We start from the raw sequence: 18,570 nt of genomic DNA, 5'->3' as shown, positions 1-18,570 counted from the left end.
AGTTACTGGGCTAATCTTATTCACATTTTCTAAGTTGATAGACACACTGGGGACCCATTTATAGCACTTAAACATGAAAAAGTTTTAATGATATGCCCACTTAAAAAATTATCAAGTGACACTTTTTAACATGTCAGATGACCTGTAAATGCTAATAAACTGTATCGATTTCAGTTTTGCGATATATTCCTTTTTAAAATTTCCTGAAAAACAGGAAATAGAGAGAGCAAGAGAGAGAGAGAGAGAGAGAGAGAGAGAGAGATCCAAAAACAGATGAAACTAACATCCCCAGGGCAAAATTTTGACGTTAAACTATGATGGATGTTTTTGTAATCTAAAGAATCTTTCATATGGAAATAATGCACATGAGGAAATGAGTCATTGGTGAAAGACAGAACAGATATAAAGTCACCGTTGAAAAAGCTATGCAATAATTGTCCAGTGAAAGCTGCACATTTTTCTATGAATGGTGATACTAGAAGGTAATCTTTAGCGAACTACAAAAATCACATAGATATATAAATCAACCAGAATATGAGAGATGCTTAAGGATAGATACTCTTGACTCAGGTTAGTATAAAACACCCTAGCAACCACATAGGATAACTGCATAGCAACACGCTAAAAACACTGGTTTGCTTTTCCATTTCAGTGCCAAAATAAAGCCATTTACATGCAAAACATTAAGTAAAGCCCGATTTATAGTCGTGCGTAAGGTCTACGCCGTAGTTACGCGGTAGATTATCCGCAGCCTGAGCGTAGTTCTGCGTAGCCTGAGGTGCACCTCACCAAATTTTTTTCAAGTGCGTCAGTTCTACGCAAACCGCAAGCGCCGTGATTGGTCCACTAAAACCCCTCCCGTCAGGTAAAAAACTGCGTCATAGGTATTTCTGTTTGCGATGGTGAGAACAAAGATGGGTCAAGTTGAGGAGTGATTTAACTGCAACATAAGTCGCTGTTTATTTGCTTCCATCACTACTGGTTTTCTAAAAAACATACACAACAAGCTGCCGTTTCTTTTTTGTTTGTGGGTTAAATTGGCCAAGCTGCTTTTTCATTGACGGCCGCGCTACTACTATGGTTACACGCATGGATACTGCCTACCATGTGTGTTTGCACGTCAACGTGGCCGACAACGCAGAAGTATATATGAGAACCGATGCGTAACCTACGCTGTAGGACCCTTAAGTGATATTGCATAGGCAGCTAGTTGTTATCACAGAAATAAGCCCGGACAGTGTGATCAGGACCCAACACAAAGCGAAAACAAATCCTATGAAATTCAATGGGATCTGTCAACTCTGTGCTTACCATATTTATCAAAATATCTTCATCATCATTTATCACAATACTTTCATAGTATTTGTTTAGCCTGCTATGGAAGTCACTGATTTCCACCAGCTGTGTGCTTATCATCATTTATCAAAATTTCTTTTTTTGTGTTCATCAGAAAAAATATATTCATACAGGTCTAAAACAACTTGAGGGTAAATGATGACAGAATTTTTATTTTATGGGTGAACTATCCCTTTAAAAGGGTGATAAAAATGCATCACAAGCCGTGTGACTATTTTGAATTGGGTGAAAAGACAACAAAATTGCAGTATGTATGCTTTGCACTTGTAGGATTTCACAACTACTGTATCAGTATCAATTGTTATGGGGAGATGTCATTATAAGTAATCAAATCGGTATCGGCACAGAAATTTTGTATCGGTGCATCCCTAATATAAAGTTAAATTGATGTTTATAACTTCTTGTTGAAATTAAACAAGAACAAACCACCACTAAAGCACATTAAATGTATATATGAAGACACAAACCCAAATCAAACTATAAAGTAAATTGAAGGATAAAGACAAAAAAGTGAATCCTCAACAGTATCAGCACTCTCTGTTAAACTGCTTTAAAAGAGTCCAATCTGTTCTGTCCGTCTGTCGGACCGGTTCACATTACATCACAGGCTTTTAAAATCACTTCTGAAACTTGACCCCAAAGCAATCCAGCATAACACAATGGACTAAACCTCCGGGTTAACTCCTTGCCAAAGAGCTGCTGAAATACTCTAAAATGTGGTCAGTTTGGCCCAGAACTTGCGTTCGGTTTTAGCTTATATGATGTCATCATCACCTTGTCCTGACTGAGCATGACATAAGTATGAGTTTTTCCATATTATAAGTTTGGCCGATAGACTGGATCCGTGCTTTCGACACCTTTGGAGTCTAGACAGCATCAGATCCACAACAGATATACACACAGCAGATCCCAGACACTAAACTCTTTTAAAGGTGCTGTAAAAAGTTTTTAGGACTATCATGTATAAATCGTCTTTACTTACAAGACAAATATCACTAAAATCACACCTGGCTCTGTAGCAGGGTGTTTTCAGACATGAGCCTTTGTTTCGGAACCTGGTGCGTTTTCTTCCTTGGGTTGGTTTGTTTGGGCATATGTCAACACCGCAACCACGCTTGAATCTGTGTGTGTTTGTTTAACGCTGGATTTCACTAAAAAGTCTCAACAGGGTCATGAGTTACATACGGTAAGTAGGATTTCTGTGTCATGTTGGAAATAGGCGCGTAAGTGCATGTTATATAAACGTCACAAACATGTAGTGAATCATAAGTTATCCAGTCAGCGTTGTATAGTGTTGACTCGTGACTCGCTCTTCCCGCAGTTCGTAACTCCTCCTTCCCAATTTTTTCGGACGTTATCGAAAAGAAATGGTAAAGTTAATCTGTTTTTTTTATAAATCTGATAAAACTAAAGACTCTTCATAGATATGAAGGATGTAATACTATTCTTTAGGTAGGGGAGAGCGAGGCACAACCTAATGCTTTTTGGTTTTGGCTCAATCATTCAAAAAATATTTGAGTTTGATTAATTATATTTTTACACAAGCAACACACACATCTCTGCTACAAATGAACATTTGAAGTTTGTTTCTAGTACTTACTTTTCTTGGACAGTTACACCAAACGTGACAGAAGTGCAAACGTTACAACTTATCCCATAGGTGGGGTTCATTGTAACAGGCAGGGGGTTAGTTGTAACACTTGCTAAAAATTAAGTTTGCAGGCAAATATTTCAATACTATTTTGTCTATATACTTGAAGTGGATATTGTTTATATATCTGTCTATAATAGACAGGTATCCACACTGTATTCATTCATCCAGCCCTTTTCTACCAATAGTTCAATTATAAATGGATACAAATGTCTAAAAATGTGAGAAAAAGCAGCAAAATTATGACAATTTTTTTTATATGTGACCCAGTCTGTAATAATCATACTACAGTTTTAAAATCAAATTCTGAGAAAATGAGCATCAAATCTGATTTTAGTCATTCATTTAATTATGATTTCAATCTTTGACGTGACCTTATTCAATCAATATTAAAGATATGAACAAAAAATAAATCTGATACACGATTTTTGATAAGACAGGCACATTTATTTTCTTGGCAGCCAGCAATCATTCGCGTGTAGCCTATTTAAAACAACGGCAAGAATTACGCTAACGTTAGCGGTTTCCATATCGTAAGTGCTGAGCGGTTAGTTATAACACAGCGTTACATTTAACCCCGCTGGGTCAAAATATTTTCAAGCCCACCAAATAAATTGCTAAGAGCTGCAGACATATTTCAAAACGATGTTATGTTTTAGTCAACAAGACACTGATTAATATGACATAGCATTGGATTTGGTATCTTACACACCCAACTTAGAAACCAAAAAAACATATGAGGAAAAAAATTACTTGCATGCCACCAAAACACTCTCTGTTAAAAAATTATACATTTCCAATCATTTGCGGGAGATCAAAACGCTCAACCTTGTGCAACAATGTAAACAGTGTGTGTTACAATTAACCCCGTGTTAGGTTTGCCCCGCGCACCCCTACTCCAGATCAACATCACATATGCAGAAACAGCGTGTGTCATGGACGCTTTAACCATGATAGCACTATGGTGAATTTTGCTAAGCATGTTGATGCCATTCAAAACCAAAGCACACCTTTCCTTTAATAATGTTTTCTAACTGCTCTTCTCCACAATAGGTACATGGTAAGAATGTTATCCCGCCAAAATTTTTGATTCCAGCTCAAATAATGAAGTTATAAAACCGCAGTTACCTAAAAAGCCTGCACCTTAAATCAGTGACTCACAAAACCATAAAATCTCTCACAGCATCTTTTCTTCTTACTCACAGTTATGGGAAAAGCAAGCATGATTTGCATAAGCAGACAGTGTAACTATTCTAGTATCCTGTCCTTGATATTCATTGGCTCATCGTGAATGTATCCCATCCTGCAGGAGCAGCACTGGATGTTGCACAGGTACAGCATGTCATCCAATCGCTCAGATCTCAAAGACACAGAGACACTGTGCCGGGAGTCCCTGACGTGGGAGCCGTTGGCGTGTCTGTCACAGTACGTGATGCATGCAGAGCGAGAAAGTTGCTGGAAGAAACAAGGACAGACTCAGCGTGAGCTGTGACCTGAAGAGCATTGACTTTGGAGGCGCTGGAGTTCTAGTTTAAAACTACCCAGAATGAATACTCACACAATCATATAATCACATATAGTAAGCATCTTCCAAAACTATTCCAAACACAATCCCATTGTGTCACTAACAAGAAAAAAAACCTAACGTCCTCCATCAAATCAACAGCCAGTCTGACAGGTAAGGTGGGTTTGTTTTGTGATGGATTAGTGAGGCTATCGAATAAAAAACATCTGTTCTGAGAGCCTTGTGCCTGACGGCAGTCGCAGTTCTGTGTACAAAAAAAGTGCCTTCAGGAAATGAGGCCAAACACAGGAGGGGCGCTAATCCCACTTACACTCGGAGCACAGCAGTAATCCCTGGCGAGATCTTGGCCCCCAAAGCATCCAGGTAACCCCGCTGAGCCCATCAGTCACAGCACGCTGAGAGAGGAAAACTCCACATTATGACTTTCTCTGGGTTTCTTTGTAGTGGCTGTCAATGCTTAAGCCTCATGCTGAATCAATCTGTTCCAGAATCTAGTGAGCTGTCTACCTAGGCATTTTAACGCATCATAGACTTCCAACAAGACTTCTATTTCTGTTCTGAAAGAAAGACGGGAGAATTCAAGAGACTTTATTTTAGACATTGTAAAGTGGCGTTTACAGCGCTAGCGACTTGCAATGGTGAAGCGAAGCAATCTCTTTCATTTCAATGGAAGCTTGGCGATTTCCGGTGTCACAAGTGCTGGGCTGGGCTGGGCCGATACCACTATTTCATGTCTGATATACCGATGTCGATACCACAACCTTAAGTATCTGTCGATACCGATCCAATACCATCTCTAACGCCCTTTTAATCAATTAAATAGCAAATAACACATTTGTTAGCCCTACAAAAAGCTTAAACAAAGCTACAGAACTCAAACGTTTCACTGTGCAACAAATGGCTGTGCAAATTCAAGACTCAATGACACATAGTGCAATACTGCTGCTTCATTTATATTTAAAGGTTTCAGACTAGTAGCAACATTTTTATTTAGTCCGCACAAAAATTCAAAATGAAATTTAACTTCTTCCACCCTGAAGCTATTTTGGGGATTTTCGCCTGGATTTGGCCTACCCAATTTCAAAAGCTTCCCATACCCACATGCAGAGGTTTACATACAAAAGTTTGGTATCATTTTACAGGAAACCCTTTGAAATTACATAAAACACTGTTGAAAGTGCTAAACATGGTTGTATGTGATGTCAGGCCTCTAATAAACACAAAAATAAATAGGCGCTTATTATGTTTTTTTTCTAAAGTTTTTATTTGAAAGTATATAACTCTGGTCCTGGGTATCTCAGGTCCCTGGAGACAGTTTTGTTTGATTCCAGCAATTGTCAGCTTACAGAGGAAAAAGGATTTTTTTCTCTATCATAATATATGCAAAAGTTATTTTACTCCAACTGATGGGAGGAATAATACGCTTATGGTGTACAATTTCTGCCAAAAAACATTTGAAGTGCTCCCATAACCACATACAGTGGAATAAATGCAATTTATTTATATCATTTTAAAGAAAACCCTTTGAAGTTACATAAAAAGCTGCTGTTTGTGACAAATATTGTTATTTATGTTGTTTTTCATATGATGAAACACCAAATTTTCTTTTTTATGTTGTAAATACTGTCTTTGATAGTGTATAACTCTGGTTCTGTGTGCTCTAGCAGACTGCAGACAGTTCTGGTTGTTAGCAGCAGCAGACAGTAAACACCCAAAAAAAGAATGAACTCTTTATCATGTCGCATTCAAAAGATATTCTTATTTTACTGAAGGGTGCGGAAATACATTTTTCATAAAAATATTAATTTTTTGTTTTGCACATATAATAAAAAGCTAGGGATTAATTATGCAAACAACCAAAGAAAATGATGTGAATGGACTCATTGTTTAGAGTAGGACCTAAAATAAAAGATGGTGTATCATTTGTGGCTATATGTGCTATCTGAGGCAGTTCACACTCAAGTTTCACATATGTTTACAAAAGACCATTTTTTACCTTATTATTCATTCGATGATTGTTGGATATGTGTTGATATAAGAACAAAAATAATGCTGTAGCCTTATTCCTGGAGTGAGAGCTTTCATTTGATATAAGACTTGCCCATGTTTATCATTTTTGAAAAATATGAAATATGTGAATATTATATGATATCAAAAAATATTGGGGGGGTGATAGTGTAAATTAAGTGTAAATAACTTTCTTACAGTAAAAGATATGTCAAAGTGATGCATATCTGCAGAAAGTAGAGACTCTAAGCTTTCAAACAGTATCTCATATGTGTTACTGGGGTCCATGACGGAGCATTAAAGATTAAAAGAATCTTTTATATTAAGTCAAAATACGAAATTTTGGACCCGGGACAGGGTCCTCAGGGTTGAAGAGGTTTTAAGGTGTAACTTTGAACAATTTAAAGTCCAACTTTGTGCAAATTCATGTTGCTCGGCAAGTCGCTTTACGCCAAGTCTCCATGACAAGGTCCGTGTTGGTATCGGATCAGATTATTTGCATATAAAAGGACACACAAAACGACACATTTTTGCTCACACCTACAAAGTGGCAATTTTAACATGTTCTAATAAATTATCTATATGATATTTTGAGCTAAAACTTCACATACGTAATCTGGAGAGACCAAAGATTTATTCGACATTTTAAAAAAGTCTTGTGAAATGTCCCCTTTATTGTCTCTTCTAGCAAAAATATGTGACACTTTCCCAAACCATGGCACAAATTGTGTGTGGCTGCAATTTATCAACTGCGATCGGAGATGGAAAATTTGTTCCGGCTGAAGTTATAATCAAAAAATGAGCATTACAGCCTGTTTACCCAACAGTGATTGTGGACTCATCTACAGGTGGTGAATGGATTTTTATTTCAGCATCCCAGTTGGAAATCTGCTGCTTACTGAACTGTTACAATCACCAAAGGATGAGGCGGAAAGGTTTAAGAAAAAGCAGACTAACACAACATAAATAATCAATTCACGCAAACAATCCTTCAAACTTTCTCTAAATGACATGCTCTGTACACATTATTTTATAAGGGTATAATTTTGGGTAACCATCATGTCCACATCCAGACCGCTATTCCTGATACAAGCAGTAGGAGATTTTCTCTCTCACAAACCAGGCACACAGAAAGATTAAACTGTCTAGCAAACCATTATTATCTCTTAACAGAATTATAGTATTTTGCATAGCACATAGCAGTCACACTACAAAGCATATTAACAACTTAAATCAACAGAATTACTCAACATCAAAAAGCATCATGAGGTAAACCTGAGGTCTATTTGAACATGTCTGTAAAGCCCAGAAGACCACAAGATCGATTTGTCATTTTATGATTCAAAACAGTGCTCAAAATATCCCCATTAGAAGCCATGAAATGCACTCGATGCACTTCTAGCTCATTACCAAAGTGTAAACCCAAAGGGTGCTATTTGGGACAGAGCCTGTGTCTATGAATGAGATTTTTATTGTTTAATGGGATCTAACAAACCACTAAACTCTAGACAGTGTTTGAAAGCCAAATACAGATAAACCAAGAGTCTTACTGGCCTGGACATTCACAAGAGCCAAGAACTGCAGCCAAGTGTAATACTATACCCGTACTGGCTAAATCTTGAGCACTGATACTACTTAAACCTCTAGGGAAATCTTGCGAAAAGATTTTAAAACGCTTACAGCGAGCGAGAAAGCACAGATTTCACCAAGTTGATGACTGGGAGTTCTTCACAGGTAGCAGGTGGTTATGATATGGGATGAGGTCCATAATGTTTAATTACAGATCCTTTTAAATTATAAAAAAAATATCCCTCAGAATAAGCTAGAGAATCCCTGAAGGTTAGTCATTTAAGGAATAATTAGATTGTTACCCAAGATAACACAACTAAAACTGGAAGCCAACTTTCTTTCCAAGTTTAGAGAGAGGAAGAGAATAAGCATGTTTGGATTTGGCCCAATTGGATTTTGATTAAGGGAAAGAACACATTGAGTAGATAGAGGTCAAAAAAATCACCATAAAGACATTTATTACACATTTTTAAAATGCTAGAAAGCCTTACAGACAGGATATCTGAATCATCTACCAGTAGAGACTATATAAAAAAAGAAATTTCTGCATAAATCTTCACGTTGTGGTTTGGTTCCCTGATGGTTAAAATGCACAAAACACAAAGTTTTCTGGTGACTTAAAGAATGTAAATGCTCTTACCTCAAGTCTTTGGACAATCTCTCTAATGTCCTCTCCGCAGTTGTCATGCGCCGAGAACATCGCACATTCGCCACGTTCATAGAAGATCTTGATGCTCATGATGCCGGAGGACCAGCCAATGACATCCCGACACGAACAGTTAAAAATCACATTCTTAGACTCTTCCTCGACGAGTACGATGAACTCGTTAGAAATTCCCAACAGGCACTCCACATCCGCCGGCTGTCCGAAATCCCTCGCCACCACGCTCCAGGTGATGGCACCTACGCTGTAAAGATGGGCGTCTTTTCGTGGTTTAACTCTTTCCTTTTTCTTGGCACCCAGCGTGATGAAGCTGAATTTCACGGCGGAGTCCATCGTCGTCGTGCTGGCGAAGTTCTCCGCGAGGTCTTTCAGATACTCCTGCCGCGTACGAGTCGCCATGGCACGAAACTTTTCGGATTTATGAGCTGCGTTTTCTCCGTTTATCACTTTAGCCAGCAGGAAGTCCCTGAAGACAGCAGATTTGGGAAATGTCACGCCCTTAGGAATGGGAGGACCGAACGGAGGCACGTCTTTCGATCTGGATACCGCCACGCTGCAAAGGTCATAGAGAAAGATTGAGATCTGTGTTAAACTTACGGCACAGATGGCGCAAAAAACCAGTGTGAGGAATCAAAGGTGCTTTAAAAAACGAAGCCAATATCATCATGTCATAATTTACAATTCAAAGGAGAAATTTTATACAGCTTTCCTGTTTAATTTTTTGTCCCACTCCAACACACTGACTACTAAAGGACTTTTATTAATCTAAGCTATGAAGCATTTAATTACAATACAAAGTACTTCTTTACTGATAATGATGTACTTTCTTCTTCAAAGGAGAAGGACATCAATGAAAATAAATCACTTTAAGTGCCACATTATTCTCTAATCGAAGCGTGTATCTCTAAACAGGTTTCATAGTTTTCAACGTAAAGCAAAATCATTGTGGGAATAAAATTTTGATGCATGAGAATATTGGTCGGCTGTACTCACCTGTAGCAGACGTTCTCCGTGCAGGGATTGTGAACTTTAACAATGACAAATACGTGTTGAAAATGTGAGCGAATGTTTTTGGGTGTGAAGGGCAGAGCTCCAGGCTCCTGAAACACGATGGTCACGATGTCATTTCCTATGTGTCTCTTTCTGAGCAACTGGTGAGAGAAAAAAGAAAGTAGAAAAAAAGTGAAGTCCAAATTCAAACCTCCCATCATCATATTTCACAATTAGTTTGCAAATCAAAAACAATTTAGCTCATCCTTATGTTTCTACTGTCAGAAACAATGCTCAGGTAGGCCGTGGCATTTAAACAATGCCCAATTGGCACTAAGGAGCCTAAAGTGTGCCAAGAAAACATCCCTCACATCATTACACCATCACCACCAGCCTGCACAGTGGTAACAAGGTATGATGGATCCATGTTCTCATTCTGTTTACGCCAAATTCTGACTCTACTATCTGAATGTCTCAACTGAAATCGAGACTCATCAGACCAGGCAACATTTCTTCAACTGTCCAATTTTGGTGAGCTCGTGCAAACTGTAGCCTCTTTTTCCTATTTGTAGTGGAGATGAGTGGTACCCGGTGGGGTCTTCTGCTGTTGTAGCCCATCCGCCTCAAGGTTGTGGGTGTTGTGGCTTCACATATGCTTTGCTGCATACCTCGGTTGTAACGAGTGGTTGTTTCAGTCCAATTTTACAACAAAACACTACAGCCAGGAGACTGTTAATATTACAGTATAAAAAAGACAATATAATACTGTAAATACTGTAAATCAAAATACAGGAGTGTTGGTCTGAATGTCACTAAAGTGACACAAGTGATAATAATTAGGCACGCATCGATTCAAAATTTTGTTGTTGATCCCTAGATTTTATTACTTATGACATGTCGGTACTGATAGATACCGATAATTTAGCTTTCAACTCATTTCAAATTATGTCATGTCAAATATTGTCAGTGACTGTTGTCATTGTCACTCAATTCAAAATAAAATCACACAGTTTCAGTTCTGATGCGATCTGCTGATGTCCGATAGTGGTATTTGCCGATACCGATTACAAGACAATATATCGGTACATCTCAATTTATAATAATAATGTTATATTATGTTACATAATTCCAGAGGGACAAAAAATACATATTCATTAAAAAGAAATGCAAGCAAAAATATTTCTAGCAAAAGAGTTTTATGGTCCGTAAGAAATATTTACATTAGTTTTAAATTTCCTTCACATTTACTGATGTCGCTAAATGTTTTCATTTGAGATGTTAATGGGCTGCCAGTTCTGTTAGGTCCTTAAGCATTTTTACTGTATAAATGTGAAATAAATAAATAAATAAAAATAGCTATCAATGAGCCATTTGGGTTAAAAAAAATTTGGCGGAGACAGTCCACTTTTCTAGATGTTTGATAAGACTCATCAGTGACAGTGTTAGGAACTTCAGATAAATATCCCTGAAACCTGCTGGACAGTGTCAGATTAATCGTGTGTCTGTCTTCCTATCAGTGTCTGAGGGGGCGCTTAACAAACAAGATTATAGGTAAGACAAGATGGATAAGAAGAGGAGATCGTGACTCGTGCTCGAGTCTTCTGGAATCATACGGTCAGGGATTTATATGCTAATCCTGCACAACTGAACAGAATTAAAAATGAAGAAAAAGAAAAAAAATCGACTAATCCTGCAAACCAAATTCCTTCACATGAAATAAATATATAAGATGTAATCAGAATAGGCCAAAGCAATTTTCACTTTAGGGAAAATGTATTCAAAACACTGATAACATTCATAGTCATGGTCAATGTTGGAAAATAAACACAAACAGGTCATTTAATCATTATGTCTTGATGAGGTTAATTTTTCAGTAATGATAGCTGACAGCAGGGGCGTCGCTAGACCCCTTTTACTGGGGCACGTGCCCCAGTGTAAATCTTTTGTGCCCCTGTGTAAATCTCAAGTTTACATTTTAGCAGTTTACTAGTATATTCCTTTACAAAGACAATCGCGGAAAACGGATCTATATGCAATGTAGTTACCCAATTCACGATTGAAAAAGCGACGCAGCAGTCGCACTGACGTGTGCACGCCCCAATTCATGTCCGCGTCCACGCACCCATTCATGTCCGTGCGCGACTGTTTTGCCGTGCGCAGCCGCATACAAAGTACACGCGATTGAGTTGGTTTATGAAAACATGGCGAGACTAAAGTTTCTAAATAATAATGAAAATCTAATTTTCACCCGATCATTGACGCATGTGATGGACATCAGAAATGTTTTGTGCAAAGCAGGAAAAAGGAAGCAAAAATGAGAGATGATGAGTTTCATTTCATCAAGGGAGTAAAGACACAGAACATCTTACCCTGTCAGGGCTCAAACATTAGAGGAAAAATCTCAGGAAAACCTCTGTCAATAGCCTATAAAATTGCATTGTTCACATACAAAAACTGTGTTATACTGTTCTGTATTTTCAGATATGAAATTAATATTTAGTTCACTAGCTCTATGTCATTACGTAAACAGTTAACAGTTACTAAGATATATTTTTTTAGTAGCAGTCATAAAATGAAAATATTCTTAAAAATAAAAAAGAAGTTATTAATCATTGTTATGTAAAATGCAAATGTGCATAAAAATATTTTTTCCTGTCATTATTTCCAAACATTTTATGCCTTTAAACATGTTAATAATGTTGTATATATGTATATATGAAGATGATACTTAAATATTTTTAAATAAATGTTTGTCTTTCCCAGTACTTGTTGCAGTGTTGGAATAGTGGGTTAAGCAAAGGAAATTGTATCTTGCACACCACAGGCTTTCAAGAAAAAGTAAAAAAAAAAAAATGGGGGGCCCGTGCCCCAGTAGAGCTTTATGTCTAGCAACGCCCCTGGCTGACAGTAAAATATTCTTATATTCTTCCTAACAAATAAATACATGTAGACATGTTTGTTTATTGACCGCACTAGGTTTTATCTATTTAAACTGCTGAACCTTACAGACTATTTATTTCCTTTTCTAAAGTTCTCAATCTTCAGTAGAATTTAGGTTACGGATGTGGAGGTAACAGGAACAGTCCATAGATAGTTTAGATAAGCGCTTTGACTGGACCTGCAAGATCCTCCTTTACCAAAATCTTATCAGATCATCTCCAACAAAACTCATTCATTTCACCTGTTATCATTTGACAGGCATCATGGTTGCTCTCAGGGATAAGCTGTATTAAAGACCTGAGCTGACTTCCACACACAATAGCTTTAAAAAACAAAAGCTGCAATGCTGCACCCACAAAAAAATGCTGGGATATTTTCAACCCTGCATTGGGTCAAAAATGGACAAACCCAATTGTTAAGTTAAATTAACTCAGAAATGTTTTATAATTGACCCAAAAATGTGTTAAAACAACCCCAGCATTTTGGGTTGAAACATCCCAGCATAGGTAAAATTACAAGTTTTAAATAAAATAAAATAAAATAAAAATAAAAATAAATAAAAATAAAAACAAAATTATAAAATATTTCACAGCATGCAACTCTGTCGCATGTCATCCAGAACATTTGTAAAAAATGTAATGCAAATATTGTTCATACAGAGATGTATAACATAATAGACCAACACGATTTAAATTGACTTTTTGGAAAGTGTAATAATTCATGTCTTCACTGACCTGTTGTCTGTTATTGGGTGTGTAGGGGAGAAGTGTGGATACGTGAAACATCAGTTCATAATCTTTGTAAGTTGTGTAGAGCGAATGACTGCCGGTTGAGTCCGCTGGAATAAAAAATGTGTAAAGATTATCAACAACATAGTAGAGCAAAAGCACAGGTATGCCTTTTCACTAAACCTAAAACAAAACTGACATAGAGACTATTTTGTGCAACTAAGTGTGTTTCTCTTTGTGAAAGTCTGAAAGTTCTCGAGACTTACAACTATTAATAATAAACGCTACAATTTACTGTGTGTTAATAAAGGACTTACACTATTTGAAATACAAACATACTGTACTTCGCACAAAATATGCAGAAAACTTCTCATTTATGAAGGTGCACAATGTTGAAAACATTGTAAAAACTTAAAGAAACACTTCAGAAGTTAAACTGTATAACTGTATACACCTTAAATAATTTTGTCTGAGCAATATAAGAGAAACATCACTTGAACCATAATACAACATGACATTAAATAAAAAAATGGTAGGAGAAAGCAATGCTAACCCTGCTAACCCTGGTTTAGATTGACCCAATTTGGTCAAACTGATGCTTGGATAGCCAAACTGACAAGTTAAAAAGCCTCTGAATCCATACATCAAACCACACTAGCCTGACTAGTGGAAACCAGGTTAAAAAGACCACTAATCCACCCTAATATAACTGATTCTTATAAGTACATACTTTTGTTGTCCAGCTGCGCTCTGTACTTTGTGAAGCCTTTCAGTCGAACTCTCTGACCGAGCAGATCCAGGAACTCTTCTAGCGCCGGCCCAGCGTTCTCGTTATTATACATCTCCTCTTCTGTGCTCTGACCTGCTTTACAGTAAAGGACGCCCACTTTGTGCTGGAAACTGAGCTGCAAAACAATCAGAAACTCACTTATTACTTACGGTACAATGAATGAACGTCAATTCCACGGGTTATTTCAGGGATTTAACAACTATTATGGAAATTGAAAAATTATGTTTGACAAAAACAACACAGCTCAGAATAGAGAACCTGTCAACATTCTCTATGTCAGATTTATTATATTAAAATGAGCAAGATGTGTACGGTACGTCAGACACTATAGAGTTATATTAGTGATGCAAGCAGTAATGATTTTTTTAGTAAAAAAACCTGTGTGACTGAACCCTAAAGTGCACATATGCAAAATCCACTTTTTCAAGGTTTTGGACATCAATGTGTGTTAATAGTGCAAAAAAGGTACAATAAAAAAATCACCATTTTCTTCTTTTTTAATCCCCATTAAACCAAAGCAGACTCATTAGAAATGCTGTTTTGATTCTCTTGTTAATGTGATGTCACACTGATAAAGCCCCGCCCACAGCCACTGACTGACTGGTTTATTTTACCCAAAAGCTTTTCTAAATCTGTTAGCACGTTGTAGTGCTAATGTGGCTAAAGATACTTTTGTCTCAGGCTGTTTTCACAGGAATCAGTTGTTTTGTAACCGAACGTGCCCACTGCGTGTTATGGTGCGTTCACACCAGACATGGAAGAGGCGGCAAGGGCGAGTGATTTACATGTTAAGTCAATGCAAAGACGCAAATAGGCATCCTGCGGTGCGGTAAGTGTGCATGGCGCGGCGTGGTGGGGCGGAACGCGCAAATTGAACGTTGCTGCGTGATTCACGCAAGTTGAAAAATCTGAACTTTTAAAGATTTCCGAGCCATGTTAACCGATCAAGAGCTTGCTATAGCAGTGACATGATTACAGAAAGCGAGCAGAGACGGAAAAACAAAAATCCAGAACAATCATCATCGTTACACAAGACATCTTCGTACTTTTACAGGAATTAAAAGGATCTTGTTTGGAAGAAATTGAGTGAGGAGGTCGAACAATCTGGCATGTTTACTCAATTTGAGCTCCCATGACGGGAATTTAGCTGGTTAATATCTCGAATGACTAGAATTTCAAGCATGAATGAAGCGAGTAAACTCAAAGTGTCCAACTACGTGCAAATTACGGATTTTTGCCGCCTCTTCCGCCTCTGGTGTGAACGCACAGTTAGTAAGGGAGTGAGGAGCAGTAGCTCATTTGCATTTAAAAGGTACAGATATGAAAACAGTTTTTTTTTGCTCCAACCCAAATAGAGGCATTTTGAACATGCTATATAACATCTGATACTTTTATTTTACATAAAAAACCTTGAACCAGCCTATAGGGTGGTATGGTTATCCTGGTTTAGCTGGTGTTCCAAGTCTAAACAGTGCCCAAAGCCCCTTTTCAATTAAAACTATTAAAACAGACCAGCTTTGTGGTGAGCTGACATCAGTAAATCAATTATGGCTGCTTTAAAGGGAGAGTTCACCCAAAACTGAAACTTTCTTTACATTTTCAACAAAAATTGAAATGCAGATGAAGATATTTAGAAAAACAGTTCCAGGGCTCCATTGACTTCCACAGTATTATTTTTTCTTACTATGAAAGTCAATAGTGACCCAAATCTTAGTTACAATTTTTTTTTCATTTCTGTTCAGCAGAACTAATAAATTTTTACATGTTTGAAACAACTTGAGAGTGACTAAATTGAGGATTTTTGGGTGAACTGTCCCTTTAAGCTATTCTTTATTTGAAAACAATCACATGAGAAGAAAACTACAACGGAAATCTTGCTTGTGCTTTCTATGAAAAGTAGTAAAAATTCGGTCACAATCCAACATTGAAATAGCAGAAAAAGCCTCAGTAAACCTCACCGAACCTCACAACGGTATGATGTTCCTTATGCAACTGTAACCCAGTTTAAACACAGTGAGCGTGGCTGATGAGGCAAAGAGAAATGGCTTCTCTGCACGATGGAGCTGATATTTCAACGACTCTAGTCTCTTACGCGGGTCAAGTATTCCCAGCATTGAACCATGCTGTTGTCATGACGACCTTGCTCTCTGAAACCATCAGCCGACTGTTTCGGATTACGGAGCATCCAGTGACTTCCACAGCGTTTGTTCAGGCAGATTTAATGTAGTACAGAGGAGATGCAATCCTACTTGGCTTTAGTAAGGTCACACACACACACACACACACACACACACACACACACACACACACAATGGGATAAGTGCAGTGAAGCAAATACACATCGGGCTTGGGTTTAAAAGACGACTTAACCCCTATTGTTTTATAATTTACAAATAGATAAACAGAGAAGTGATACAGGTCAGGCCTGAGCTCAAGTCTCTGGCACTGCATTATCGAATGTGTGCTAACCAGAAGAACACAACTCTAAGCTAACAGGTTCTTTTAAATAAAAACAGGTGAGAAAACAAACGCTTGAAGACTGCTAAACACAGTGGTCAAATATAACTCGAGAAATTATATCAGCTAGAAAAAAGAACAGCGATGTCACTCGTTTTCCATCCAACAGCATCCAATTACTGTATAATATACTGTTGAGTGTATGCTGTGCAGTATATGAAGAGATTGGTTCCAAAACACGATAAACAATTTTTTTTATTAGTTACCACCAAAATCAGTATTGTATCAGGTCAGTATTAAAAAGAAAATAATCTTATGAAAAACTTTTACTCGAAGTCAACGAAAATTAAGCAGGACCAACACATTTTATAGCTGATCGCTGTCAAAAAAAGTTCAGCGATGATGTCCCAATGATGACAGCAGCAATGACAGCGTTCTTAATATGACAAAGTAAGTGTTTTAATTAATGCCATTAATGTTCATTTTGTTTAACCAGTGTATACCACTAGTCAACAAAATGGATATAACATGGCAAAGATGAATGCACATTTATATATTGATTCAATAGATTTATAGCATTAAAAAAAAAACTTATCATGGATTTATTGCATTTTGTGGACAAAATGATCAGTTTTTATAATAAATCTTTAAAAATCAAATTATGGATTTGAAATTTTTATGTTATTATAACCTAAAGATGCTATGTGAAAGTTTTTAACAGAAACTAGTGGTTTTCATCTTGTCACTTTCTTGGTATAGAAAACACGTTTTTACTGAAATTAGCCAAAATGGATTTATTGGGTTTTGGAACCAAACTCTACATATACTGTTTTATTTAATAACTGAATGTAACAATGAACTGCAGTACGCCTCATTGATGTTACTTATGATACAATCGCATGTTCAATACAGAGAGTGACACTTTGTTACCATACTGTAAAACAGATTTGTTGTTTCAACTTAAAAATGTAAGTTTTTGTGCTTCCTTAAAATTAGAAGATAATTCAACTTAAAAATATATTTTTTAGTTTAACAAAAAAAGAAAAACCTCAAAACTGTAACAATTAATTTTTTTAAGTTGAAACAACAATTTTTTTACATTGCATAGAACCAGTGGCGGCGTTTCACGAAAACCTAGGGTATGGCAAAAAATCTTCGTACAAGAAGGCCATTCTCAATTAACGAATCTATGAAACCACATAATATGTGTACATACTCCACCAACCTGTACAAAATCATATACGATTGCTCGGATGTAACTTTACACTTACTGAAAACAATAGGGAAGCAATACAAATGAAAAACAAAATAGAAATCATGGTTGTTTAAAATGCGTTTCAAATGTTGTAATTCTTAATTAAGTGCAACTCCAGCAACAGATAAACTAAAACAAGATAATATCAAAACATACTGTAACCTCCCTTCACACATCTTGCCGTGACAACCGCCAATAAACACTTAATAAACACACAATAAAGACTTTTTAATGATGTGATAGAGCGCACGTAGTTAACAGACTGAAACACTAAATAAAACTCTCAGTAAAACAAGGCTAAATGTATAAATAAGTCTTACCTTTGTCGTCGTGCAGTTTTTATTCCACAAGTGGCCATATTCAAAAATGCGCGCAAAGAATTAATACAATTCACTTCTACTGCGCTACAATTTCCCAGTGGAACAGAACATGTTTATTTATTCATAGAGAACAAATCATATTACGTCGGAAATAATATGCAATATGCATAGCGCGAGTGTGGGGAAGAACCGTGAGTCTGTTTGATTGTTAAAACAAAAAGATTTTACTTGAGAAAATAAAGATTATAACAGCAGTGGTTATCATGAGACGTCCTGCAGGGCTACAAGCTGCGGCGCTGCAAGAACAAGATGCTGATG

The 18,570-nt window shown here is 37.0% G+C and overlaps 1 protein-coding gene across 4 annotated transcripts in view; it reads right to left on the bottom strand.

Annotated features, from left to right (window-relative positions):
- The window catches only part of LOC135786699 (signal induced proliferation associated 1 like 2), a 166,050-nt gene that overhangs the window by 69,277 nt on the left and 78,203 nt on the right, over positions 1-18,570 (bottom strand). For all 4 annotated transcript variants that reach the window (XM_065296212.1, XM_065296214.1, XM_065296215.1 and 1 more), the window contains exons 5-8: positions 14,161-14,335; positions 13,437-13,540; positions 9,766-9,923; positions 8,749-9,325 (exon numbers count right to left, since the gene is read on the bottom strand). In XM_065296212.1, the coding sequence (XP_065152284.1) occupies positions 8,749-9,325; positions 9,766-9,923; positions 13,437-13,540; positions 14,161-14,335 (1,014 nt within the window). The remainder of the gene's footprint in view (positions 1-8,748; positions 9,326-9,765; positions 9,924-13,436; positions 13,541-14,160; positions 14,336-18,570) is intronic.

This window comes from Paramisgurnus dabryanus, chromosome 20 (assembly GCF_030506205.2).
Source record: "Paramisgurnus dabryanus chromosome 20, PD_genome_1.1, whole genome shotgun sequence".
Classification (NCBI taxonomy): Eukaryota; Metazoa; Chordata; class Actinopteri; order Cypriniformes; family Cobitidae; genus Paramisgurnus; species Paramisgurnus dabryanus.
The sequence above is the reverse complement of the archived record's forward strand: the minus strand, read 5'-3'. Positions and strand labels throughout refer to the sequence as shown.